This window comes from Syzygium oleosum, unplaced genomic scaffold (assembly GCF_021117445.2).
Source record: "Syzygium oleosum isolate NSW1041296 unplaced genomic scaffold, Sole_v2.1 Sole_v2.17, whole genome shotgun sequence".
In the NCBI taxonomy this organism is placed as follows: domain Eukaryota; kingdom Viridiplantae; phylum Streptophyta; class Magnoliopsida; order Myrtales; family Myrtaceae; genus Syzygium; species Syzygium oleosum.
Window position 1 is genome coordinate 2,952,069 of NW_026607501.1, and position 27,875 is coordinate 2,979,943.

Here is a 27,875-nt window from a genome sequence, read left to right on the forward strand (position 1 = left end):
CCAATCCTCTTCTCCGAGCCTTGATCCTGGAAAACACAGTAAGATGGGTAAAAAATAGCTTGACAATGAAGATCTTTTGTGAGTTTTTGTATAGAGGTAAGATTGGCAGATAATTTAGGGACATGAAAGACATCATTAAGGACAAGATTAGGTGTGATAGGAACATTTCCAACCCCTACAACAGTAGCAAGAGACCTATTTGCCATAATAATCTTCATATTGCTAAGACAAGGTATATAGGTGTTGAAATGGGTTGAGGTATGAGTCATATGATCAGTAGTCCCTGAATCAATAGCCTAATAATTACCTGAGAGTGCTAGTGAGCATGCACCAAAAGGTTTATTAAAAGAACAAACAAACCTCTTAATTTCCCAATTTCTTCACTATTGAAGGTTGCTTTCTCCCGAACTTCTTCGTGACCAGCTTGCTCAGTTAGGTGGACCCGGGACCTTGGTTGTGTTGCCTGGTTCACCCACTCTCGACGTGAAGTATTTGGTTTGCCATTTAATTTCATACACCTAGGTTGCATCACGGGCCTTTGAGTTTGTCCGTCCGATGGAATCCCAGATTTCATTTGCTGTTGGTAGAAACATACAAGCATCACTTATGGCTAGTTTTATGGAATTCCATAGCCATGATATGATCATGGAATTAGCCTCATCCCATGCATCAAAATCAGGATCTCCTAGCTTAGGTCTTGTCCTAAGTAGATGACCGAGTTTTCCTTTGCCCTTCAAACACGTCTTGAAAAATTGTGATCACTTGAGATAGTTCTTCTCTTTCAATCTATAGGTTGGCCTGATATTTTGAAGATCACCTATCATGTGTATTGAGGCGACCTCCTCAAATTGGTTAGTGGTAGGAGAGGTAGAATCTATGGCTTTGGTTGTGGTTTCGAATGTGGACATTTTGGAGAGTGAACGTTAGGAAGAAAATAAGAGAAGTAATACAGCTATGAAGGCTTCACACAGAGGAAAAAAATTCTGAAGAATAATAGACAACAATAAAGGCTAAAAATCGCAGTAATAAAGGCTACAATTTGAAATCCAGAAATCTAGCCTAAAGCTCTAATATCATGTGGATTTTTAGATGGAGATTTATTCTCATTCTCATATTCTGCTACTTTACAGTTCCTAGCAAACAAAATTGGAAACAAAGCCTAAATAAGAGAACAGCTACAATCCCACAATTTGTGGGATTTGACTAGAATAAAAAAAAACATCCTAAATAGGAAAGCCCTATTCCTAACAATCAGTCAATTTTCCTACATATTTACAATCAGATAATCTGGCTTTTTATTATGACAAAAAAAAAATCTGGCTATTTATAGCTCGATAACTAGTAATAGGGTGGAATGGGAACGTAATATCAACTTGCCATTTGAGAGAAAATCAATATGATTGAGGTAGCAATGAAATTACACTAATTTACGATCACCTTTTGTGCAAATTAATATGCATGAAAAACATTGGATGGGGAAAGGTGAAGTGATGAGAACATGAAATTTCATTAGGATTCTACTTTCTGGTCGTGGTATAATTTTTAGTGACTCTGGAGGGCTTGCCAATATAATCTCTTTTCACTATTTTAAAATAACCGTGATCTTTTTATATTTATTCATACTATCGATGTCATGTGTGAAGTGTTTGACTGTAATTTGAGATCGTGCCGTTTCAGATGCATTATTTAGGTTTTGTAGCATCGAGTGGTGACAAGTGTTCATTTGGTGGGAAAATGTTGTTTGATCTATAATCTTTTAAGACATAAATTAATATGGTATATTCTAATTGAAATTTATTGTGATGTAATTGAACGGTATTCATTCGTATTTGTGTTATTTTGTTTCTTTGATAGCATAGAAAATTCATAAAAGTTATAGTGGTTAAATGCTTACTCAAGAGCATTGGTGAAGAGGTTAATTTAGGAAAAAAAAAGCATTAATGTAGTGAATTTCCCACCGTATCAGAAGGATACAGTGATGCTAACTGGATCTCATATTCAAATGAAATAAAATCCACTTGTGGAAATGAGTTCAACATTGGTGGAGGTGCTGAAGATGCTGTAACTTGGAAATTAACGAAATAAAATTATGGGGGCAATGACAATCCAGCTAAACCAAAAATTAATTTGGTTAAAGCAAATGATTCATTATGATGACCTAATTATTGTGGTCATTTCCCAAGCCAATATTGTGGCAAATGTGAAAGAATGTGTGGTAGACTTAGGTTATACCAGGCATATATGTGCAAGCAATATGCATTGTCCTCCTACACTTCAGTAGGAGAAGGAGAAGAAAATATTAATCTTGGTGATTTGACAACTGCTCAAGTTCTTGGGAAAGGGAATGAAACCAACACATTCTGTGTCTACGTATTATGATTGCCAAAGGGCAATAGGCATTGCAAAGATTATAACTTTCAATGGTGAAAAGAGACATCCAATTAAGACGTTATATGGTAAAGCAATTGCTTAAAAATGAAATTATATACATTGATTAGTAAATTCGGCCAATCCTCTTACTATACATCTAGGCAATGGGACTCAAGCCAGTTGAGAAAAATCAACAATGATATTAACCCTACCTATGTGATTAGAGATCCCATGAATTGAATTCATATAAGTAATACCAAGTCACTTGTTGATCTAGTAATGCACTATTAAAATTATTGTCCCTCCAAAGGTGAAAATAATGTAAGACTACAATGAAAGAGAGGTTGAGCTAAGCTCCTAATGAATTCTATAGCCATTATTGGTGGTGTATTAAATTGTAGAATGCATTGATGGAATAACCTATATAAGTGTGGCGTCAAGCTGCTCCTATGAGAATTTTTGGAAAAAAATCTTGAGCATGGAATAAACCAGGCACGTGCATGGCCTGAGAGCGCAAAACCGCATTGAACGGCAAAATTGTGGGGGTGTAATATGATTGGTGAAAATTATAATTCGCAAATGAAATTATTGGTTCATAGAAGTTTCACACTTCACTAATGAGTTCATGAATTATATTTCATTCTTTCTAAGTCTGGTTCATAGCCTAACAAGTACCAGTTCCGATGCATTACTTTCATTGAGTTTAGTACGGTATTTATTTATTTATTTTCATAACATTTTGAAATATCTAGGGGATTATTGAATATTTCAACATTTTTGAATTATTCAAAGCGATTATTTTGTAATGGCTTTAATGGAAATTATGTTCGCAATGAATTTGTAACAGCTCTGTAACATTGATTTGATTCATTTCTTTATTACCTCTACTTTATTTGCCTATAAAAAGAATCTCAAATCAAAATAAAGGCATGCCAAAAATAAGAAATTATTTCTTTTCTTTTCATTTGTTTGCTAGGTTTTATACATAAGGATGTTATTATGTGGAATAAAGAGGATAGCCATTAGAACTTGTTGCACCGAGTTCCGTACTCCGAAAAATAATAAATAAATGCTGGGAAAACTTAATGAATGTAATATATCGAAACTGGTGCTTGTTAGGCTATGAATAAGACCTTGAAAGAATGAAATATAATTCACATAATCATTGGTGAAGTTTGAAACTTCCATCAACCAATAATTTCTTTTGTGAATTATATTTCTCACCAATCACATTATACCCCCATAATTTTGTTGGTCGATGCGGTTTGCGCTAATAGGCCATGTGCATGCCTGGTTTATTTATAAGTGCTCTAGAGATTTTTGCCAAAAATTCTCATAGGAGCGGCCCCACTTCACACTTATATAGATGATAGATCAAGTGTATTCTGCAATTTAGTACACCACCGATAATGATATGGAATTCATTAAGAGCCTAGCTCAAACTCTCCTTCATTGTAGTCTTACGCTATATTCACCTTAGGATGGATGATAATTTTTAATAGCGCATTACTAGATCAACAAGTGATTTGTTATTACTCATATGAACCTAATTCATGGAATCGCCAATCACATAGGTTGGAATCACTATTGATTTTTCTCGACTGGCTTGAGTCCCAAATGTATCATAAATTAATTTTCTCCCCACGGGTTCAATCAGAAGATCGGCAAAATTCACTTCTGACTTTTCATAATCGATAGATATAATTCAATCTTTAAGCAGCTACTTTACCACATCATGTATCAACCAGATGTGTCTATTTTTACCATTGAAATTTTTATTCTTTGCAATGGCTATTGCCACTTGGCAATCACAATGCATAGACACAGAAGGTATCGGTTTCATTCCCAAGGGAATATCTGCAAAGAGGTTTCTTAACCACTCGATCTCATTGCCAACCTGTTTTCGAGCTACAAACTCTTACTCCACAGTGGATTTAGCAAATATTATTTGCGTGGCTGATTTCCAAGTTACAGCATCTCTATTAAGGGTGACTAGTGGATTTTGTTTCATCTGAATCTGCAATCCAATTAGCGTCGTTGTATCCTTCTAATACAGCGGTAAATCCCTTATATAAAATGCCATAGTTATGGTTTCTCTTGGATATTTCATTACTATGCTAATGGTAGTTCGATAATCGTGATTGGGATTTTGTATATATCTACTCAATCTACACACAGCATAAGCTATATCAGGTCGAGTGTAGTTCATTAATTGCATCGGACTCCTAATATTTTGAGCATACTCAAATTAAACCACAATATCTCCTTTATGTTTTACTAATTGGGTATTAGCATCATAAAGAGAACTCACAGATGTGTCATCAAAGTGTCCATATTTTTAAGTAGCCTCTCCACATGATGCTCTTGAGTAAGTATTAGGCCACTATCACTTCTTATGATTTTAACACCCAAAATAACATTAGCTTCTCCTAAGTCCTTCGTATTGAATTTAGCAGTCAAGAAACATTTTGTTTCATTCACAGCATCAATGCATGTACAAAAAATAAGCATATCGTCGACATAAAAACTAATAATTATAGATTTACCATCAACAGTTTTTCTGTACACACATTTATCTACTCCAATAATAGGAAAATCAATTATTAACTAGGACCTTATCAAATTTCTCATGCCACTGCTTTGGTGCTTGCTTTAAGCCATATAAGGATTTAAGGAGTTTACAAACTTTATTTTCTTGACTAGGAAGGATACAGCCCTCAGGTTATACCATGCAAATTTCTTCTTCTAAATCACAATTAAGAAATTCTATTTTAATATCCATTTGGTCAACAACATTTGTGTATATAGAAGCTAAGGCAATTATAACACAAATAGATGAAATTCTAGTTACTGGTGCAAAGGCATCACAATAATCGACATTTTGTTTTTGAGTAAAACCTTTTGCAACCTATCTTGCTTTATATTTATCAATGGAACATCACTATTAAATTTTCTTTTAAAAATGCATTTACAACCAATCGATTTTGCACGTAGTTGTAAATCAATCAATTCCCAAGTTTGATTTTGCAAAATAGAATCAGTCTCAATTTTTATGGCTTCTTTCCAAAAACTACTTTCTCTAGAAGAAATTGTTTCAAGGTAAGTTAAAGGATCATTATCAACAATATAAGTATAAAGATCATTTCCAAAAGAAGTTTCTTTCCTTGGTCTTTTACTCATTCTCAATTTATCATTAGATTTTTCTAGATTATTTTTATGAAGAGGCACAAGAGAAATAGCATCAGATCTCAATGGAAAGACATATTCAAAAAATTCTACATTCTCTATCACAACTATTGTATTACTATCGAGCACATCACTTTTTAATAGAATAAATCTTTACGCAGCACTATGTTCAACATAACCAATAAACATGCAATCAGATGTCTTAGAGCATATTTTTCTTTTCTTAGGACTAGTAAGCATAACCTTACCCACACTTTCAAATATTTAAGTTATGACAATAACCCTTCCATAATAAGGACTCTTACCAGTTTTCTTATAAAGTATTCTATTTTGTATGTGACAAGCGGACAATATAGCTTCTTCCCATAAATTATTAGTAGCTTAAGAACTAACAAGAATAGAATTCATCATTTCTTTTAATATATTATTTTTCCTTTTAGCTACACCATTTGATTCTAGAGAATACAGAGGGGTAGTTTCATGAATTATTCATTCTTTTTCACAAAATTCATTAAGCAAGACATATTCACTACATCTATCTAATATAACTCTTTTATTTTTTTTTATTCAATTGGTTTTCTACCTCATACTTATATAAGAGAAACGAGAAAATGACACCATAAATATCATAACTTTCATATGTTGCTCGCTTGAGTGTCATAATTTTTTTTCAATCACCCGAGTGCAATAACTTATCTACAACACCCACTTGAGTCTTGAGTGTCATAACTTTTTTCTGATCACTTGAGTTCCATATAACTTTTCAATCGATCACTTTAGTGCCACAAATTTTTAAAAACGTTCATCACAAGTGCTATACTGTTGGATTTCCAGCACTTGGGTGAACATTTTTAAAAAAATTTGGTACTTAAGTGATCGATTGAAAGTTACGCCACTCAAGTGAATGATTTTTAGAAGTTATGGCTCTTAGCTAGTCGAGAAAAAAAGTTATGGCACTCAAGTAAGCGCTGTACGAAAGTCATGACACTTGTGGTGTCCTTATCCGTAAGAGAAACATATCAAAAGCTTCATCTTTATGCCTAAGCAAATAAACTTTAAAAAATCTAGTATAATCATCAATAAAAGTCACATGATAATGTTTACCTCCTCTAGTCATATTTTGTTTTAAATCACCTAAATCAATATGAATTAAGCACGACAGTTCAAATTTTCTATTTACATAAATACAAAGCTTTTTAGTTAATTTTGTTTCAGCACATATCATACATTTATTAAAACATGTGCTATTAAACCTTGTTTTTGCATTTTCTTAATATAAGGAATACTAACATGTCATAATCTATCATGCTATTAATCAATAGATTCAACCAAGTAAGCAGAAGAATCATTATTTTCATCAATAACATTGGAAACATTAAGAACAAAAAGTCCCTTATTACAGTAACCCTTTCCCAAAACGATATTATCTTTTGTCATTACAATCTTGTCTTATTCGAATGACGCCTTCACCCAACCTTTCCCAAAAGAGCTACAGAAACCAAGTTCACCCTTATGCAATGCATCATTCAGAGCCAAAGTCTTACCAGATGTGAGTTTGAGAAGAACTTTCCCTTTTCTAAGAACTTGAGTAATTCTCAAATCAGCAAGATAAATAATCTCTTCTCCTTTCATTACTAGATTGTAGGAGGAAAATGCATTTTTGTTTGCACAAGTATGCCTGATAGCTATGCCTGATAGCACCTGAGTTTGCCACCCATTCTTTCACATTGGCCATTATATTGGCTTGGGAAATGACTGCAATAATTATGTTATTAGAGTCACCTACTTCAACCAGGTTGACTTTTGGTTTAACAGGATTGTCATTTCCAATTATTCTCTTTTTGTACTACAATGCATGATGACCCGGTTTACCACAAACGAAGCAAGAGCCTTTTTTTTTTTAAGGCAGGGTGATCAACTTTGGATTTGTAATCAAGTTTTTTTGTTATTATACTCGTTTTGGCGATATTGAGGTTTGCCTTGTACCAAGTTTGCCATAGTAGCAGTCTCCTTAGCTCTGGCAACCTTGATCTCCTTGCGGGTTGTATTCTCAATGATGATATGCATGACGAGATCGGCTAGTGACACTTGCTAGGAAAATACCACCACAAGTACCATAACTTTTGTACGACGCTCACTTGAGTGTCATAACTTTTTTTTCGGCAAAAGGACACTATAAGTGCCATAAGTTGTGTACGGAGATCACTTTGGTGCCATAACTGTTTTTCGGATCACTTTGATGACAAGTTGGAGGAAAAGATATCACTTTAGTGACTCCGGCCAAAAAAAGAGCCACGTTGGATTTCCGACAGGCCATGTCAGCATTTGAAATTAATAAAAAAAGAGCCACGTCAGATTTCCGGCGGCCATATCAGCATTGACACTAAAGTGATCGTTTTTCAAAAAAGTTAGCACCAAAGTGATCCGAAAAAAAGTTATGGCACCAAAGTGATCTCCGTACACAATTTATGGCACTTATAGTATCCTTTTGCCCTTTTTTCGATTACTTGAATGTCATAACTTATGTACGGTGCTACTTGAGTGCAATAACTTTTTTTTCCAGTCATTTGAGTGCCATATAACTTTTCAATTCATCACTTGAGTGCCACAACTTATTGAAAACATTCATCACAAGTGTCATACCACATCAGATTTCCGACTCGGATGAACTTTCTTGACAAGTCATTACTCTTAAGTGATCAATTTAAAGTTATTGCACTCAAATAAACGATTTTTTTTAATAAGTTTTGGCACTCAAGTGATCGAAAAAAAAGTTATGGCACTCAAGTGAGCACTGCACGAAAATTATGGCACCTGTGGTGTTCGTACCCCGATAATCGCTTGTCTTTGTGCTTGAGTTGTTGCTTATAGTCATTCTAAGATTCTAGCAGCTTTTCAATCAATAACCCCGCAATAAATTCTTCTTGTAAATTGATGTGTTCTGCCGTCAAGTCCTCCACCAGCTTGTGATATTCATTAATCCGTGTCTTGATCTCCTTATCATCAGACATTCCCCATCGATAATGATTTCCGATCACGAATTTCTGTCTGCCCACATATTCGAAAGCGAACTTTACAATCATGGTGTCCCATATTTGTTTCACTTCTTTGCATGTATAGTAGACATCAAACAATTCATTAGAAATCATACTGATAATCCTGTGCCTATGCACCTTGTTAGCATGTATCCATTGTTCTCGCAGCTTATTGTCGGTTGATTCGAGCTCTGTAAGTGCAAAAGTGATTCCATGGACATCTAGGATAGAAAAAACTCTTTCCTCCATTGTTAAAGTTGTTGCTATTAAAAAGGGATAATGACATAAATAGTCCCTGAACTTGACCGAATGTGCAATTTGGTCCCTGAACTTTTAATTTGTTCAATGTGGTCCCTAAACTTTAGGCTAATGTTCAATATGGTCCCTGAACTTTTAATTTGTTCAATGTCATCCCTGAACTTTTGGTACATGTTCAATTCAGTCCCTGAACTATATGAAAATGTTCAATGTAGTTCCTGAACTTGAATTAATGGAAAGGACAACATTTACAATTTTCATATAGTTCAGGGACTAAATTAAACATGTACCAAAAGTTCAGGATGACATTGAACAAATTAAAAGTTCAGGGACCACATTATATATTAGGTTAAAGTTCAAGGACTACATTGAACAAATTAAAAGTTCATAGACCAAATTGCACATTGGGCAAAAGTTCAAGGACTATTTGTGTCATTTTCCCTATTAAAAACTTCAATCTTTGATATGTTCGAAAATGATTTAGCATTGGACATATGTGGCAGTGATGGCAACGCAACTAGATTAGCAGAGAAAGAGGCATCAGCTGTGGCAATGGTAGCAACAGCGGTGGTAACGACGATAGGTAAAGTTTGGGAACCATAGGAATTATCCTTAAGATTGTTGTATAAAAGAGTGTGTTGGAGGAGATGAAAAAATAAGAACAAAAATATTTAAGACGTGCAAGTATTGTCCTTAAGGATCGAAGTATAAAACTCGATGCATAAGGCTTTAGCGACTATCCTCCCAAAATGCAATAGAATTTCCTCTATATTCCGCACATAATAAATAAAGGGAAAGGGAACAACAACATTATATGTAAAACCCAACTAACAAATGGAAAGAAATGAGAGAATTTCTTATTTTTTGTATGTTTTTATTGTGATTTGGAGATTCTCTTTATAGGCAAATAAAGCAGAGAATTAATAAAGAAATAAATCAAATCAATTTATGGAGACATTACAAATTGATTGTTATCATAATTTCCATTAAAGCCGTTACAAAACAATTGCTTTGAATAATTCAAAACTGTTGAAATATCTAACAATCCCCCACGTATTTCAAAAAGTTTTGAAAAAAAATAGATAAATAAATGATGGGTTAAATGCATCGCAACTAATGCTTCTTAGACTATGACCCGGACCTAGAAAGAATGAAATATAATTCACAAAATCGTTGGTGAAGTTTGCAACTTTTATAAACCAAGAATTTCTTGTGTAAATTATAATTTTCACCAATCATATTACACCCCCCACAAACTGCGGTTTTGCGCTAATAGGCCATGTGCGTGTCTAGTTGATTTCTAAGTAGTCTAGAGATTTTGCCAAAATTCTCATAGGAGCAACCCTACTCCACACTTGCATAATATTGTCCTATATTTATCATAGGGATACAATGATGCTAACAAGAAGCAACCGGTATCCATTTCAACCCAATCTTTCAAACATATAATCTTGTCTAATATTTATCATATGAATTGAGCAATCTGACACATTTGCAACCCAATCTTTCTTTATGAGAAAGTGTCTCTCCACGACGAAACAGTGTGAGAAGTTTCTGACTGGGTGGTCAATTGTTTTTGTCACGTTTTTTAAGAATTTAATAGACAGATAAGGAAATGCTACTTTATATTACAAACTTGCCCACAAAACTCAAATCTTATTCTTCTTATATATTAATTTAAAAAAAATTTAATTACCTGGTTAAGGATAAGAATAGTGTCCCTTAACATTAATTTGTGTATCCGACAAAATGAAAATTAATTTGTGTAGCTTATTTAATTATTTGTGCTTTGATATATATGCCATTCACTAAAACTAAACCGGTCACATAAAAGTTTTATCTCTACTTAATTATTCAAATCATAGTTTAATAGAACACTATAATATTCATCTTATTGAACATCATACAAATGTAGTATATATTTATTTCTATCGATCCGACGACACGTATAAACCAAAATTTCAAATAAAAAACATACTTAAAACCGTAAGAATCAACGCGGGCCTTTTTTATACTTATCAAATAAAAATTTGGGCCCTATTGTTGATGTTTAACGACCAGATCTCAATTCATGGGTCATTGCGAAAGAAAAGGTGCCAAGAAATAGGGGGCCACCCAATTTTATATATAGATGCCCAATAATTTATATAAAATAAATCAAGCCCTCAAAAGTTTTTCTACTAAAATAAAGATAATTCATGTCAAATAACAGGAGGTAAATTCCAGATTCTCTGAAATAAAACGCGATCCAAAACCCAAAAGTCAACTAAACACGAGACTGTTTTTACTTAGTGACGGTGGCGTGTCAAAACCATACCGACAAAACTCGTTTCAACCCAAATGTCCTCGCGGCACGTACAAGAAAATAAACATAAGATTAAAAGCAGTACATATAAACGTTTGTGCAGTTGTAAAAGAACAAACCGTGTGTATAATTTTGACGTACAATACCGGTTCGATATTTCAGGCTATCAATTTGCAAATGATTTATTCGCGCCTTATTTGACCTACAATACTATCGTAGGACTTTATTAGGGAAAATGATACAAATAGTCTTAAACTTGGAATCAATATGCAATACGATTTCTGAATTTTTTATTTATGTAATATAATATTTGAACTTTAGTCAAATGTGCAATGTTGTCCCTGAACTTTCAATTTTTCCAATTGATACATGCTCAATCTAGCCCATGGACCTTGTAAAAATATTCAATGCTGTCCCTGAACTTGAATCAATTGAATTAATAATATTGAATTTTTTTATATAATTCAGGGATTGACTCGAACATGTATTGAAAAGTTTAGGAATCACATCAAAGAAATTGAAAGTTAGGGGATGACATTGTGTATCAGGTCAAAATTTAAGGACTATTTGTATTGTTATCCCCGCTTTATCAATCCCAAATTTATCTATTAAAGAAATTCTTTTTTTTTCATAAACAAATGATGTCACGCGGCGAAAATCGGAAAACAAAAACCGATGGAACAGAGCCGCCGCCGCCACGTTCACCCTCTCCCACCCATTCCCCAACCGGTCAACGCTCCCCTCGGAATCCCATCTTCGATTCGGACAACAACGCCATACGAATGTTCTCCCTACCGCTCACCGGAATTACCGGTCACCTTCCCGCCTAACCCTCCAAGGAAACGAAAAAAAATAAAAACAAAATAAAAACCTCCACCTCCGTCTTCGCCTCCCTGTCGTAGCAATTCGGCCTTCAGCAGTCATTTTCTCTCCAGGATTTCCTTCTTAGAGTCAAAGATCACGAGAATTTTCCGTGCCCGGAAAACATTTTCCGGGAAAAAAACAGACGAATCAAGAAATCCCAAGAAGTCAAGCCAGGTGGTGCCCCCACCAAGGTGGCTCCTTTTGGCCGATTTGATCGAATTAAATGTGATATAACGTTGCGACAATCGCACGGCGTTGTCGTGTTTCTGACTTTTCTTTTCGTCTTGAATTTAATTTTTTTTTCTTTCTTGGAGATATTGATGACGTCGCATTGCAGGAGAGAGTGACTGCACGGGTCCACCGTATAGATAGGGAGAGGCAGGGGAGAGGCAGAGAGATGTCGTCGCCGAGAACGCCACCGTCGCGAGGGGGCCGATCTGCGATGTCGATGATGGAGAGCTTGCTGGGCCTTCTCAGGATCCGGGTCAAGCGCGGCGTCAACCTCGCCGTCCGCGACGTCCGATCCAGCGATCCGTACGTGGTTGTCAAGATGGCGAAGCAGGTCCTCCTCCTTTCAGCGGCCCTCTCTGTTTTTTCTTTTTTTTTCGCCTTTTCTTGCATGCAGCGCTTGAGATGCGATGATTTGAGCCTTGTTTTCGCCCGCGTATCGATTTAGGGAGGAAATGAAAATGTGAGTGTGCTTCTGGATCATTTTGGTGACTTGGGTCGTTGCCCAAATGATCCGATTGAAGGGAAATGAGCTGATGATGATGTCTCGCTGATTGATTGTTCTTGGTGGATTGTATTTCTTAAAGCTGCTTTGATTCATGATCATGGGGTTAGGCGTTAACCTTCTATTGAAGATCAGTGACTCCTCATTTCCTGCCGGCAACCCTTGAGCTTTCCTCAAGTTGCACGGTGAACTCTGTCCCATCAGATGTCTCGATTGAACGAATGAAGTACTGAACAGAGGGTCTCTCTGTAGAGCTGAGATCTCGATCCAGTTGCCGTATAATTCCCACAATCTTTTAACTGTATTTGATGAGATTATCTAGTCCCTAAATTTCGTTGCCTCTTGAAAATTGCATGATGCTGCCATGAGTTTATCATGCATTGCCCGTGTTGATAAGTTCTGCATCCACTTCTGCTGATGAGTATATTAGTACTTTTTTCATGTTGGCGATATGTTGACAAATTATCTGTACAAGCTTTCACTTGCTAATCATGCTAATAGATTATTTTTCACTAGATCTTGCCTTAGCAGTCTCAAGCGAAGAACTTGATAACCATGCTGACATTATAATGAACTCCGGTAAATCACTGGAGCTGCTTCTTCACTTTTTTGGAACCCAAAAAGCTTTTAGCTCTTTTAGCCTTTCTTCAGTTATTTTAATGCCTTGATGGCATATCATGTTCCTGTCCTGCAGATATTAACCTTCGAATGTCAATCCTACTTTTTTTGTTTTCCCTTTTGCTGTTTAAGACAAGGATCCGATGGATCCACATAGGAATCACTTTTTCCCAAATCAGGTTCAAGCTTTGAAGTCTACCTTTTTGTAAAAAAGGAAGGGTGTAATATATCCGTTGTACTATTTTTCTTTCTGATATAAATGCATCCTGGTCACTGTTAATTCATTTATAAACTTAAGGTCAGAGAACATCAAATACTTCCATGATAGTCCGGGCTTCTTGATGTCACATCATGTTTCACTATTCCTATGTGAGATGGATATGTTTTTACATGGTAGTTTGTTGTCAAATGTTTATCATTTACATTGATCTCTCTTAGAAATCCTTTAGTTAAAGAAGGAATAAATGATGCAGAAATTGAAGACCCGTGTTATAAAGAAGGATGTTAATCCTGAGTGGAATGAAGATCTAACTCTCTCTGTTTCAGATCCTACTATTCCAGTCGAGCTGGTAAGTTCTCTCTCTCTCTCTCTCTCTATAACTTAAGCTGGATAAATATGAATTATTTTTTCAATGCTCTGTCCTCATCGGCCTCTGTGTTTGCCCGTCTCTTCCTCACTATTGTGCTTAAGTTAAGGGCTATCTAAAGAAGTTGTCTAACAGTATCTTTAGATGATGTATCATGTTTTAAGACTAGATTTTATGTAAAGACATCATGATTAAGTTTAGCATACTTGCATGCAATTTTATAGGGTCATTACGAGCCATATTACAAACATATTACATTACAATTTATTTGTTTGTTCTTCAACTTACCTACACAGCTTAGACATGTCAAGTGTTCATACAAAATCCGTGTCGTGCAATACATGGAAGGCTGCAGTCAGAATGCTTCCTAAGTGTTCATACAAAATCCATATCGCATAAATGGCAACACATGGAAGGATGCAGTCAGAATGCTTCCTAAATTTTCTTGCGTTTGTTTGTGGAGTATGAAAAAAATGAAAGAGAGAGTTCACTTTTTATTGTATGTATATTGGCTCTTCCACTATTTGTGTATTTTAGCTGTGGAAAAGACATTAAAGCAAAGAAGAAGCCATGGCTCAGTGATGCTTTTTAGGGTGCAGAGTGCAGATGTAGTTGTCATTTAGCACAATACCAGCAGCTGCTCTCTTTGTTTGCTTTCTCTAAAGAATAGCTACCTTTTTTCCTATTAATAGCATCACATTTTATTGCCGTCTCATATTTATTATGTTCATCCTGCTTATTAATTTTTCAAAGGGTTTAAATGCAAGTTTCGTTCACTACAAATTTCTCGGGTCTCTGCCTCATCAGTATTCTCAAAGTTCAGTCATTACAGATGCTGCAGCTCATTATACAATTAGATTTCCCTCTCATCTAGAATTGGGTTGTTCTCAAACTATTTTGATTGTCCTTAGGATCCACAATGTGATAGGAATAGTATCGGGAAAATGAGATGACCTCATAAAGTAATTGCTGTTTTTACTACTGTTAAGAAGTCAGAGAGTTCCGACATGCCATAGCTTGCGTGTAGGAACCTGTTTCCGCGCTTAGGTTCTTTCATATACTTTCAATTCGTCAATCTGATAGAAATTAAGACAGCATCATTCTGCATCTGGTTATCATTGTAGTCTCAAGTTCAGTTAATGAAGCTTTTCCTGATTAGGAGAAGACAGATATTGATGTTTCCTCGTGGCTTCAATTTTCTGGGCCATATTGTAGTAAATGCGACAAGTACAGCAATTTTAGATCTCTCTCTCTCTCTCTCTCTCTCTCTCTCTCTCTCTCTCTCTCTCTCTCTCATATTTTATTTGGATTCCTGCTTAAGTGCAGACCATTTATGACCACGATACATTCAGCAAGGATGACAAAATGGGAGATGCTGAATTTGACATAAAACCATTCATAGAAGCTCTCAAGATGAACCTGCAAGGCCTTCCCAGTGGCACTGTCATAACAAGGCTGCAACCGAGTAGACAAAACTGCCTCGCCGAAGAAAGCTGCATCATCTGGAGTGAAGGCCGGGTTGTCCAAGACATGTGCCTCAGACTGAGAAATGTCGAGTGCGGAGAAGTGGAGATTCAGCTCCAATGGATCGATCTTCCTGGTTCCAGGGGCTTATAAAGCTGCATGAGGTTGGCCCATGTTCTGTACTTGAACCTCTCGTCCATACCATCCTGCGAAGCGAAGCTGTTGTGTCTGTGTCTTTGCCCACTCATGACTAGTTTGTATGTGCTTAGTGAGGCAGACATGTCCCCAATGCTCTTGTCTCACATGATTTATAGGTCAAGCTATTTGAAACAACATGAACACGGTTGAAAGTGGTGATTGTGTATTTGCAAGCACTTGTGCAGTCTTATCTCTTGCTATTTCTGGCGATCTTTGAACTTTCTTGGGGGATTGTTTACTCATGCTTTCGAAAATTTCTACTAAGATTAAATCATCGGAAGCTTACCTTCGGTTTTTGCATCAGTAGGGCTATCATGGTATCGTGGAGCTTTTTGTTCACAGGTCAAGCGATGCAACGGGAACAGAACTTTTCATGCGCGGATTGATCTTTTCTTCCGAAACTCCGCATGAAATTTCTGTTTTTTCATGGACTAGGTTATTCGAGTTTGAAAACCCTTGCACTCGACAGTGGATCCTAGCAAGTGAGAAATTTGCTGTAGTTATGGTGCGCGAAGTGTTGTATGTGCATCGAGGAACAGAAATCACTGAGGCATGAATGTCCAGATTAATGGCCTATCGCCGCATTTACAAGGGGTACCATCTATTAACTCGTAAGCTTTCCTCATCTTCTCCAGTAGATCCAGCTTAAGAGGGGGATGAAAGGGGAAAGGGTCAAAAAGAAACCCTGAATATTACCGAAACGAAGTTTCTGTTTTCGGTGTTCGGATAGTATTCCGGGACATCTTTCTCGCACTAAACTAATTAGTCAACCCGCCCAATTTGGTTAAAGACTAGCCTTCGACGTCGGGATTACAGATTGCGCCGAGTACGGATCAAATATGAGATTTCATGCTTAACAGGATGATTTGAACTAAGAAATGCCCGCTGCTAATGCTCTTGGAAATTACAGGGTCTCCCCTCTTTGCACCGCGTGAAGTTAAACATGGTGTTTGGGGCATCTTTGGCTTGACTCGACTGACTCCCCACGTCTCTCTTTCTTTTGATGGCTTCCGAAATTCACTTCAAAAGCCACACGCTTCTCTTCTCTTTTTCATGACTCCTAAAAGACCATATGACCTTAACGTTTCATCTGTTCCCCTTTTCTTTGTTGCTTCCATATCTTTTCTCGAGAATTTATTAAGAAAAATATTGTATTCTACCATGACAGAAAAAAAAGTCTTTTTTTGGAGAAAAAAAAAGACTATAAAATCAAATAAAAAAGTCAGTGCTGCCTTGTACCGAGGTGCATCGGCCGCCAGTGAGGGCAAACTTTAGTGCATCCTCCAAATTAAAGAACAAAAGACAAGCGCAAACTGCCATGGCCTCTGTTACGTTGAGCCACCCCTGACCTGACCCCTTCTCAAATTCAATCAGAAATTATTACAAGAAAGCATAAAAAAAAAGGGACAAAATAGGAATTTATCAAGACTGTGACTCTTCGGGATCCCTAGCTAGTGTAACTAGACAGAGATAATTATTCAAAAATTCATAAATTTATTATACGGCGGTTAATTTAGTTCTAAACTTTTCAATTTGGCCAATTAGTCGTAAAATTTTGACAATTTGCCAATGTAGTCATTTCGATCAATTTTGACAGGAAATCACTGACGTGGACATTGACCGTCCTACATCGTGCAGCCAGCACTGACATGGACAATTTTTGCAATTGTTTTTAATTGTTTTTTCTTTTTTTCTTTTATTTCTTTTCCTTTTTTTTCAATTGTCGGGCAACTCGTGAGCAAGGTCCGAGAAGCCCTCATGGCACGGCCGGCATCCACTTCAGCGATTTTCAACCAAAACTAGCCGGAAGGATGGACTACATTAGATATCGTCAAAAGGTTTAGAATTAGATTGATCAAATTAAAAAGTTTAGGACTGAATTGGGCACCATACAAAAGGTCAGGGCCTTTTAGGACAATTTTCTAATGTAAATCCTTTTGTTGTATGGCTATTAGGAATTCACAAATAGGCACACACAAGCTAGTACATTTAGTTAGTCTAATAAATTACGTCAATCCTAAGTCAAGATGCGACCCCATCAACATTGCAGGTTTCCAAACCCCACCATCTTTTTACATTTAAGGTTAATATCACAAAAAACCTCAAACTGATATACCTATAACATATTTACCACAAATTAATTTTTTAACTGCCAAAAATCATAAACCGGTACTTATGTGACAAATTTACTCTCCGTTAGTTTCCGTTAAATTTTATCGTTAAATTGCTGAGTTGGATGACACATGACAGTTAACGGATGTACAAATTTGGTATTTTACCTTTCGTTTATCATAGACATACCGGTTTGTGATTTTTTGTGGTATTAATTCAATATAACAAAAAATAACGGAGAGTAAATTCTTCACAAATGTATCAGTTTGGAGTTTTTGGTGATCTAGTCTGAAGTAAATTTGTCACAGGTGTACCAGTTTAGAGTCTTTCACGATATTAACCCTTATATTTATAATTGGGCATGCAGTGAGTCATTTCATTGATTTCTCATTGTAAAAGGTTAAATTGCAGCCAAGGTAGCAAGTAAGGATAATGTTGCTACTATTAACACTTAATATTGCACATTCAAAGATTTCTTTAATTGCGTATGTGTACGATTAAAATGAGAGAACATTATTTCATGAGGAAGTACTATCCTATCTAGCCCTGATTTGTAGTCTCTAGGCCACCTCTCCCTCCTTTCTCCGTGCCGCTGCCATCCGCACCACCGCCACAGTCTGTGTGTGTGTGTTGGGTTGGGTTGGGCCACCGCGATCGACCTTGAATACGGAGATAGGTGGGGGGCGGTTCGCCTCGAATCTTTGCGAGAGAGAGAGAGAGAGGGAGAGATGATCAAATCGGTGCCGGTGGTCAAGCGAAAACAACAGATGATCAACACTCCAAGTGGTGACCGGTGTGGCGCGCGAGGCGGTCGCCGGTGAAGAGAGGTAGAGAAAGGAAATGGTGATTTGTGTTGGATGAGGGTTTCTTGTTCTTGAGTAAAGTTTTAAAGTTTTCACATGGCAAGTGAACAGAGTGCATCCGCTTTTTGGACATCTTTTTGTTCCCTAAAAAGAAAGAGGGAACAGAAGAAAAGGTCAAGTTAAAGGCAAAGCCAGCTCAAGCAAGCCAAGCGCCATTTGCAAGCTCTCTCGCTCGCAAGAACCTCTGCAACGCATGCTATTTAACCTCCTCCTCAAGTTCACCACCCAAACGCTCCCTTTTCTTGATCAACCCCAAGAGGCACGATGATCACGGGGTCGGACTTCTACCACGTCATGACGGCGATGGTGCCGCTGTACGTGGCGATGATCCTCGCCTACGGCTCCGTCCGGTGGTGGCGCATCTTCACCCCGGACCAGTGCTCCGGCATCAACCGCTTCGTCGCCCTCTTCGCAGTCCCCCTCCTCTCCTTCCACTTCATCTCCTCCAACAACCCTTTTTCCATGAACCTCCGATTCCTCGCCGCAGACTCCCTCCAGAAGCTCCTCATCCTCCTCGCCCTCGCCCTCTGGTCCCACCTCTCCCGCCGTGGCTCCCTCGACTGGTCCATTACCCTCTTCTCCCTGGCCACCCTCCCCAACACCCTCGTCATGGGCATCCCCCTCCTCCGTGGCATGTACGGCCCCTACTCCGGTGACCTCATGGTCCAGATCGTCGTCCTCCAGTGCATCATCTGGTACACTCTGATGCTCTTCCTGTTCGAGTTCCGCGCCGCGCGAACTCTCATCTCCAACCAGTTCCCTGGCGCTGCCGCAGCGTCCATCATCTCCATCCGAGTCGACCCTGATGTCGTCTCCCTCGATGGCTCGCGGCAGCCACTCGAGGCTGAGGCTGAGGTCGGCAGCGACGGCAAGCTCCGTGTCACCGTCCGCCGCTCCAGCGCCTCACGGTCGGACGTCTTCAAGCCCGCGGCATGGCTCTCCCCACGGCCGTCGAACCTGACCAATGCCGAGATCTACTCACTGCAGTCGTCGCGGAACCCGACGCCAAGGGGGTCCAGCTTCAACCATGCCGACCTCCACTCTGTTGCTGCGGGGCTCGGAGGTGGCGCGAGGGGGTCGAACTTCGGGTCCGCCGACATGTACGGCCTATCAACGACATTCGGGCCAACACCGAGGCCGTCAAATTACGAGGAGGATAACAAGCAGCCGAGGTTCCCATACGGCAGCGGAGGCGGCCCGGCCGCTAACTACCCGGCCCCAAATCCGGGGATGTTCTCACCAAAGAGCAGCGGTGGGAGCGGAGGGAAGAGGGCGAATGGGCAAGGAGGGAAGAGAGGGGGTGAAGATGGTGGTGGCGGTCGGAGGGATCTTCACATGTTTGTTTGGAGCTCAAGTGCTTCTCCAGTTTCTGATGTGTTTGGGAATAACCATGACTTGCCCACTGGTGCAACTCATGAAAAGGGTAAAATGTTTCTTCTTTCGTGATTCTTTTTCTTGTGCATTTTGGCTGTGTTCTTTCTTTGGGTAATTTGTGTTGAATCATCAGCAGATCAGAATCATAGTAAAGAAGGTGATCAGCTGGAGAGAGATGAGTTCAGCTTCAGAAACAGAAGGGCAGAGAATGTTGAAGTGGGCGGTGGGGATGCAATGCCACCAACGAGCGTGATGACGAGGCTCATCTTGATCATGGTCTGGAGGAAGCTCATCCGGAACCCTAACACCTACTCCAGCTTGATTGGCATCACTTGGTCCCTCGTCTCATTCAGGTGTATCATCAGTTTCAAAACAATTTGGAATACTTTCATTCGATTTTTCTGGCTTCTGGGTCGGCAAATTTTCATGCTTTGCTCTAATATTTTCTCATTGGTATCGTTTACTTTTCCTTCTTGTTTTGGTTCATCTAGGTGGAACATTGAGATGCCTGCAATCATAGCCAAGTCCATTTCCATACTGTCAGATGCAGGACTTGGCATGGCCATGTTCAGTCTTGGTCAGTCAATATTCTCCCAACTCTCTCTCTCTCTCTCTCTCTCTCTCAGCTTTTCTGTTGATTACACTTTCTTTTTCTGGGTCACGCCCCCCTCCTTCATGATTCATAAAAGAGCGCACGCTTTAGATTTTTTTCCTGCAAGAACAAGCAAAGTGAAGCGTGGGGTGGGGTGGGGTGGGCAGCGAGGAACATTCCCGATGTACCGGGAACGCGTGTACTCAGTATATATCGCAGGCCTTAAATCAAGGGCTGAGTCACATGCAAATAATGATGGGTTAGGGTTTCTTTGTGTTTGCAGGACCGAATATTCACCTTCTATAACGCTTTGCACGTACAGATTTATCGACTTCTTTTCTTGGTTCCGGAAAGATGGGGTGATATAATGAAGGGACTGACTGTGAGTTATGATGAATGAATGACAGGACTGTTCATGGCACTGCAACCCAGGATCATAGCCTGTGGGAACTCCATCGCGGTTTTCGCCATGGCAGTCAGGTTCCTCACCGGTCCGGCCGTCATGGCCGCTGCCTCCCTTGTTATCGGCCTCAGGGGCGACCTCCTCCGTGTCGCCATCGTACAGGTCGGTCCCATACCTCGCAGAAATTATCATGTGAGAATAGTATATGTACTAAATTGAATCTGGATCGTCAAATTTGGTGGGATTCACAAGATTTAAATCTCCATATTCAATTTAATATGTACTCAATTACATTTTCTCACCATTAACATGCGATCGCCTGATGACGTGCATCATCAACATGTAAATCACATGATTTCTTGGTGAGCTATGAACTAGAAGTGCTCACGATGCCCTAAACAAATGTAACAGGCAGCTCTTCCTCAGGGAATTGTCCCCTTCGTCTTCGCCAAAGAATACAGCCTACACCCCGACATTCTTAGCACAGCGTGAGTATTGTATTTGTACTTGTAACTGCCATTCTAGTTTCTCTTTTGCTTAACTTCTAATTTATGCAATTCCTGTTCTAATTGGTCACTGGATTGATTATATGCAGTGTCATATTCGGGATGTTAATCGCCTTGCCGATTACACTCGTCTACTACATTTTGCTGGGCATCTGACGAGCGAAGAAAAACTCTAAAATCTTCAAGAGATGATGAAGAATTAGGCTTCTTAACTCGATTGCCAGTTCGCAGGATCTTGCAGAGAAATGACGGAGAACATATCATAGTTTGGAATAATCTTTCTTCTCCGATGGTATTTCTAGGAAAACTGTAAAATCATGGTTGTAGTGAGTAGAAATTATCTAGCCTTTTTATGGGGGGAGAGGTTACCCCAATCCAAGGTCAGAGCATGCCACAAGCCTACGTTCCGAACTTGCTGATCATCTACCAATAAGTACTGGCAGCGGGAATCGGACCTAGGCATGGTCGATGCAAAGTGCTTGGTCGTTACCAATTGAGCCTCCCACCATTGGCTCCTTTTTTTCTTTATTTTGGATCGATATGAAAAGCTAGGAGACATAAGGGAGGAAAAATAGGAAACGGAGATAGGGAGACAGAGAAAGAGAGTGCTTATTATCATGTGATTATTCCTTCCGGTTTTCTACACGAAAGAATCGGTATGCTAAAATCTCCATAGTTTGTTCTTCTCTCTGTGCTTTATCCAAAATTTCAAACAAAAAAATAGTATGTCTATGTTTGAGACGATACTGAAAATTGGGATTGAAATTTAGGTTTCTTGTTGAATCAGTTAACAAGAGGTGATAATTATTTCGACTTTCAACCATCTCGACTAGCCCATCTCTTTAGGCGATCGTAAGAGCACACTCCTTCACATCGGTCTGTTGCATTCAACATTTCACTCTCAAAATGCTTCTGACAAGACTTGAATGCAAGATCAGAAAGAGACGAGCAAACTCCTCTCCTATCTAAGCCAACACCTTACTGGTACAGTGTGAAAGCAAAGTAACTTTGTGGACGGATAGCCACAACTCCCCTTTAAGCAGTGACCTTAAAGAGAGCTAATCTGGTTTATCTTGTCTCCAACTATACCCAACAGGGTAATCGTTGTATCTCTTTAAGCATTATGCGACACTATGATAAAGCAAAATCGGAGGAGAATCGAACTTTAGATTCATCTATGAATATGGTAAAGTTTGTTGTTTGATCAAACCCTACGATACCAGTTATCGAATTAACATGTTGGTCAATGGCATTGGTCAAGTTCATCCAAAGCTCAAAGGATTACTATTGTACCGCAGTCACGAAACAAAATGCTTTGATTACATTAATGGACTAATGGGTTGTCATTTAAGCAGATTAAAAGGGAAAAAGAGATTGTAATCTTGATAGACACCAGAAGATGGGGCCAGAGAAATTAGGGCAAGGAGTGTCCAAAATGTTGGGAAGATGCTCTCATGGAGACTCTGTGCTTTTAGAAAACGCCTGTAGATAGTGCAGGCGAGGGTCCATTCGTCCATCATCATCTTGCCCTTTGTTCTTGACTCGTTTCCTTTTCACTGTTTTGAGCTGTGGTTAGTGGTCTGGTGTGCTTGATTAGATATGATATGTCTCTTCCACGGGTGAATTTGATGCCAATCTCAAGCTACTTTAGTTAAATAGCCATGAAAATGTCATCCTCTCTATATAAAGTGGGCAACTGAAGTCATGCTAGTTGATAAATGATGTCGATGCTTGTCAATTTTTCGCAGTAATTAAATAAATTGGCAAAAGAACACTATAAGTGCCATAACTTGTGTACGGAGATCACTTTGGTGCCATAACTTTTTTTCGGATTACTTTGGTGCCAAGTCGGAGGAAAAACGATCACTTAAGTGTCATAAGTTTTTTTTGGATCGCTTCAGTGCTAAAATTTTTGAAAAACGATCACTTAAGTGCTAAAAAATTTTAAAAACGATCATTTAAGTGCTAAATTTTTTGAAAAACAATCACTTAAGTGCCAATCTCCGGCGAGCCACGTCAGCTTCAGAAATTAATAAAAAAAATGCCACGTCGGATTTCCGGCGAAAAATTATGTACGGCACCGGAGTTGGCACTTAAGTGATCGTTTTTCATCGGATTTCCGGCGAAAAATTGTGTACGGCACCGGAGTTAGCACTTAAGTGATCGTTTTTCAAAAATTTTAGCACTTAAGTGATCGTTTTTCAAAAATTTTAGCACTAAAGTGATAAAAAAAAAACTTATGGCACCAAAGTGAGCGCCGTATACAAGTTATGGCACTTGTAGTGTTCTTTTGCCTGAATAAATTTGATCTTGTATTGCAACTATGGCTAAATGATGACCAATGGACCATTATCATATTTTTGTGAAAAAAAAATAAGAAGGTTTAGTTGGGTTCGGAATTTTCCTCGCTCAATGCGGGAACGCCGCCAGCTTTCCACTAAGCAGACCTGTCAGCACAGCCGCACTAGGTGCGAGTGGGGGAAGCTCAAAATCGACTTATCATGAAGCCCAGAGTTGTACTTCGCAGACTAACCGAATTTTATGAAAGCGAAAATAGATTGGAGAACAGGACATGTGACCTTCAATTTACAAATTGAGTCTTTTACCACTTGACCAACCACCCAATTGGCGACCAGCATCGTATTGTTATAGGGAATGAATTGGCATATTCAATGTGCCCCTTTGGGAGGCTCATCGCATCTTCTTTTCGGCTTTCAAATTGCTTTACTCGCCCACCCCCACGAGCATAATCATTGCCGTTGCCATCGAATTTAAAGTTTAAATTTAAGTGGAGTTTGCAAATAGAAAAGCAACCAAAAAACAAGAAAAGTTACATGGAGACGGTGCTTGCATGGGGCCTTGACGAGGGCATGGCATCACTAACCAAGATGTCTCCATTCATTGCACAAATTACTGAGTTTTCCTTCCTCGTGATCATCGATGGCGCTCGTGAAGAACACCTCCATATCGTGCTTCTTGCGTCCCTACCATCGCAGTTTCTGGTTCAATGATGTTGTTGTCCATCCAAATTGATTACCAACTGCGAGTATTCGATTATAAGAAATGGTGGAGAAGCACGATCACTGGAACTGCCTTTCTGAGAGTTATAATAAAGAATTGGTACTGACATTCAATATTTCAATCGAATCGAAATTGCTCGATCCACTAAAAACCTGAAGGTTCAAGATTGCAAGAGTGTTTGCGCAGTCCAACTGGCACACTAAAAATTGATAAGTTTTTTCATACGAGGTAGCAAATGCATACACAAGGCACAAGTTGGCTAGAGATTCGCTTGTGACGAGGCTTGAATTTGTGATCTCATGAAAGACAATGCAATCCCTTCACCATTGTACTACCAAGCTCAGTGGTAAGTGCCCAACATTATAATTGGAAGGAAGTAGAGAAGTTTGCAGCACTCGGTTCTAGGTGATTTGTTTAGGTGAACATAATCGGCCATGATGGGATCCTTTGCCTCCATCAGTGCTTCCCTCCGATGTCGCAATCCACCCAAACCCTTCACGTGAAAAGGGGTGTGTAAGACTTGTGACTAATTCGGTATAGTTTGAAGTTTGTTGAAAGGCCCCAAAAGGCAAAAACAAAAGGCCTATTGTCTAATGGAAACATAACGTTTCGAGAGCACAGAAAAATCTCTCTCGTTATACATATTTGCATAATACTTTTCCTTGTGTATTGGGTATTCAATGGATCGAATAAGATTCTACCTACGCATGAAGTACATAAGTACTAAACAGGAGACGCTATGATCCAAACACCGGATTCAAAAGAGAAGAAAACAAAAGGTAAAAGTGAATCACGCAAAACTCCTATCATCTATTGAGATATTATGCACATGAAACAGAGAGAATTAATATGTCCTGAAGCATGCACCCACTTGTATGGAGGATCACATGTGGAAGTACGCACAGACATCGTTCCAGACATCGCACTAACCTTGAACTAAATGTTTGGACTTTGGTTAGTGGTCTGGTGTGCTTGATTAGATATGATATGTCTCTTCCACGGGTGAATTCGATGTCTGTCTCGAGCTACTTTAGTTAAATAGCCATGAAAATGCCATCCTCTCTGCGTAAAGTGGGCAACTGAAGTCATGCTAGTTGATAAATGGTGTCGATGGTAGTCAATTTCTCGCATTAATTATAATAAATCTGATCTTGTATTGCAACTATAGCTAAATGATGACCAATGGACGATTATCATATTTTTGTGCAAAAAAAAATAAGAAGGTTTAGTTGGGTTCGGAATTTACCTCGCTCACTACGGGAACGCCGACAACTTTCCACTAAGCAGACCTGTCACCACAGCCACACTAGGCGCGAGTGGGGAAGCTCAAAATCGACTTATCATGAAGCCCAGATTCGTACTTCGTAGACTAACCGGGTTTTATGAAAGCGAAAATAGATTGGAGAACAGGACATGTGACCTTCAATTTGCAAATCGATTCTTTTACCACTTGACCAATCACCCAATTGGCAACCGGCATCGTATAGTTAAAGGGAATGAATCGGCATATTCAATGTGCCCCTTTGGGAGGCTCATTGCATCTTCTTTTCAGCTTTCAAATTGTGCCCCCACGAGCATAATCATTGCCGTTGCCATCGAATTTAAAGTTTAAATTTAAGTGGAGTTTGCAAATAGTAAAGCAACCAAAAAAAAAAGAAAAGTTACTTAGAGACAGTGCTTGCACGGGGCCTTGACGAGGGCACGGCATCACTAACCAAGATGTCTCCATTCATTGCACAAATTACTGAGTTTTCCTTCCTCGGGATCATCGATGGAGCTCGTGAAGAACACCTGCATATCGTGCTTCTTGCGTCCCTGCCATCGCAGTTTCTGGTTCAATGATGTTGTTGTCTATCCAAATTGATTACCAACTGCGACGTATTCTTTTCTTTTTTTTCTTGATCATAAAAAATGGTGGAGAAGCATGATCACCGGAACTGCCTTTCTGAGAGTTATAATAAAGATTTGGTACTGACATGTAATATTTCAATCGAATCGTAATTGCTCGATCCACTAAGAGCCTGAAGGTTCAAGATTGCAAGAGTGTTTAGTCCAACTGGCACACTAAAAATTGATAAGTTTTTTCGTACAAAGTAGCAAATGCATACCCAAGGCACAAGTTGGCTAGAGATTCGCACGTGATGAGACTTGAATTTGTGATCTCATGAAAGATAATGTGATCCCTTCACCACTGTACTACCAAGCTCAGTGGTAAGTGCCCAACATTATAATTACAAGGAAGTGGAGAAGTTCGCAGCACTCGGTGCTAGGTGATTTGTTTAGGTGAACATAATCGGCCATGATGGGATACTCTGCCTCCATCGGTGTTTCCATCAGACGTCGCAATCCACCCAAACCCTTCACGTGAAAAGGGGTCGTAATTGTAAGATTTTTGACTAATTCGGTATCGGTTGAAATTTGTTGAAAGCCCCCGAACGGCATAAACAAAAGATCTAGTGTCTAATGGAAACATAACGTTTCGAGAGCACACAAAAATCTCTTTGTTATACAGTTTGCAGAATACGTTTCCTTGTGTATTGGGTATTCATGGATTGAATAAGATTCTACCTACGCATGACGTACATAAGAACTAAACAGGAGACGCTATGATCCAAACACTGGATTCGAAAGAGAAAAAAAAAAAAAGGTAAAAGTGAATCACGCAAAACTCTACCGTTTATTGAGATATTATGCACATGAGACAGAGAGAATCAATATGTCCTAAAGCATGCACCCACATGTATGGAGGATCACATGTGGAAGTACGCACAGACATCGTTCCAGGCATTGCACTAACCTAGAACTAAAAGGTTTGGACTGTGGTTAGTGGTCTGGTGCACTTGATTAGATATGACATTTCTCTTCCACGGGTGATTTTGATGTCTATCTCGAGCTACTTTAGTTAAATTACCGTGAAAATGTCATCCTCTCTGTATAAAGTAGGCTACTCAGGTCATGCTAGTTGATAAATGGTGTCGATGGTTGTCAATTTTTAGCATTAATTAAATGAATTTAACTTGTGTTGCAACTACATCTAAATGATGACGATTGGACCATTATCATATTTTTGTGCAAAAAAAATATGGTTTAGTTGGGTTCGGAATTTATCTCACTGTCAACTGGTCGAGCCCGTCGCCGCAGCCCCACTAGATATGGGAGGAGAAGCCGAAAGTTGAACACCGGTGCCTAGGTTCTTCTTCAAAAATAGACTGGGGAATCAAATATGTAACCTTCGATTTGCAAATCAAGTCTTGAATCATTCAACCAACCATCTTATTAGTGACCAGAGTCGTATTTATATAAGGAATAAATTGGGATATTCGATTTACCTCCTATGCGTAGGATTTTAGTGTTGTAAATAAACAAATTGAATATTTCTAAAATAT

The 27,875-nt window shown here is 38.8% G+C and overlaps 2 protein-coding genes across 3 annotated transcripts; both read left to right on the forward strand.

Annotated features, from left to right (window-relative positions):
- Positions 1-12,382: 12,382 nt before the first annotated feature.
- On the forward strand, positions 12,383-15,794 carry LOC115676710 (protein C2-DOMAIN ABA-RELATED 4-like). The gene is made up of 3 exons (XM_030599679.2): positions 12,383-12,580; positions 13,843-13,938; positions 15,283-15,794. Exons 1-3 carry the CDS (start codon positions 12,416-12,418, stop codon positions 15,571-15,573), a joined length of 552 nt encoding a protein of 183 aa, XP_030455539.1. The 5' UTR covers positions 12,383-12,415; the 3' UTR covers positions 15,574-15,794.
- Positions 15,795-18,370: 2,576 nt separating this feature from the next.
- LOC115676705 (auxin efflux carrier component 1-like) lies at positions 18,371-22,152 on the forward strand. Of its 2 annotated transcripts, none has more exons than XM_030599668.2 (6): positions 18,371-20,016; positions 20,101-20,320; positions 20,459-20,544; positions 20,967-21,124; positions 21,374-21,450; positions 21,558-22,152. In XM_030599668.2, exons 1-6 carry the CDS (start codon positions 18,858-18,860, stop codon positions 21,622-21,624), a joined length of 1,767 nt encoding a protein of 588 aa, XP_030455528.1. In that variant the 5' UTR covers positions 18,371-18,857; the 3' UTR covers positions 21,625-22,152. The 2 variants fall into 2 exon arrangements, with proteins under 2 accessions (XP_030455528.1, XP_030455529.1); XM_030599669.2 differs by having other exon boundaries at positions 18,378-20,016; positions 20,104-20,320.
- The last annotated feature ends 5,723 nt before the right edge of the window (positions 22,153-27,875 follow it).

Excerpts from the sequence above, each read along its gene's own strand:
- LOC115676710 (XM_030599679.2), top strand. The coding sequence starts at position 12,416 with ATGTCGTCGCCGAGAACGCCACCGTCGCGAGGGGGCCGATCTGCGATG. Across the intron at positions 12,581-13,842 it reads TTGTCAAGATGGCGAAGCAG|AAATTGAAGACCCGTGTTAT; the intron begins GTCCTCCTCCTT and ends TAAATGATGCAG. Across the intron at positions 13,939-15,282 it reads CTACTATTCCAGTCGAGCTG|ACCATTTATGACCACGATAC; the intron begins GTAAGTTCTCTC and ends GCTTAAGTGCAG.
- LOC115676705 (XM_030599668.2), top strand. The coding sequence starts at position 18,858 with ATGATCACGGGGTCGGACTTCTACCACGTCATGACGGCGATGGTGCCG. Across the intron at positions 20,545-20,966 it reads CATGGCCATGTTCAGTCTTG|GACTGTTCATGGCACTGCAA; the intron begins GTCAGTCAATAT and ends AATGAATGACAG. Across the intron at positions 21,451-21,557 it reads CCCGACATTCTTAGCACAGC|TGTCATATTCGGGATGTTAA; the intron begins GTGAGTATTGTA and ends GATTATATGCAG.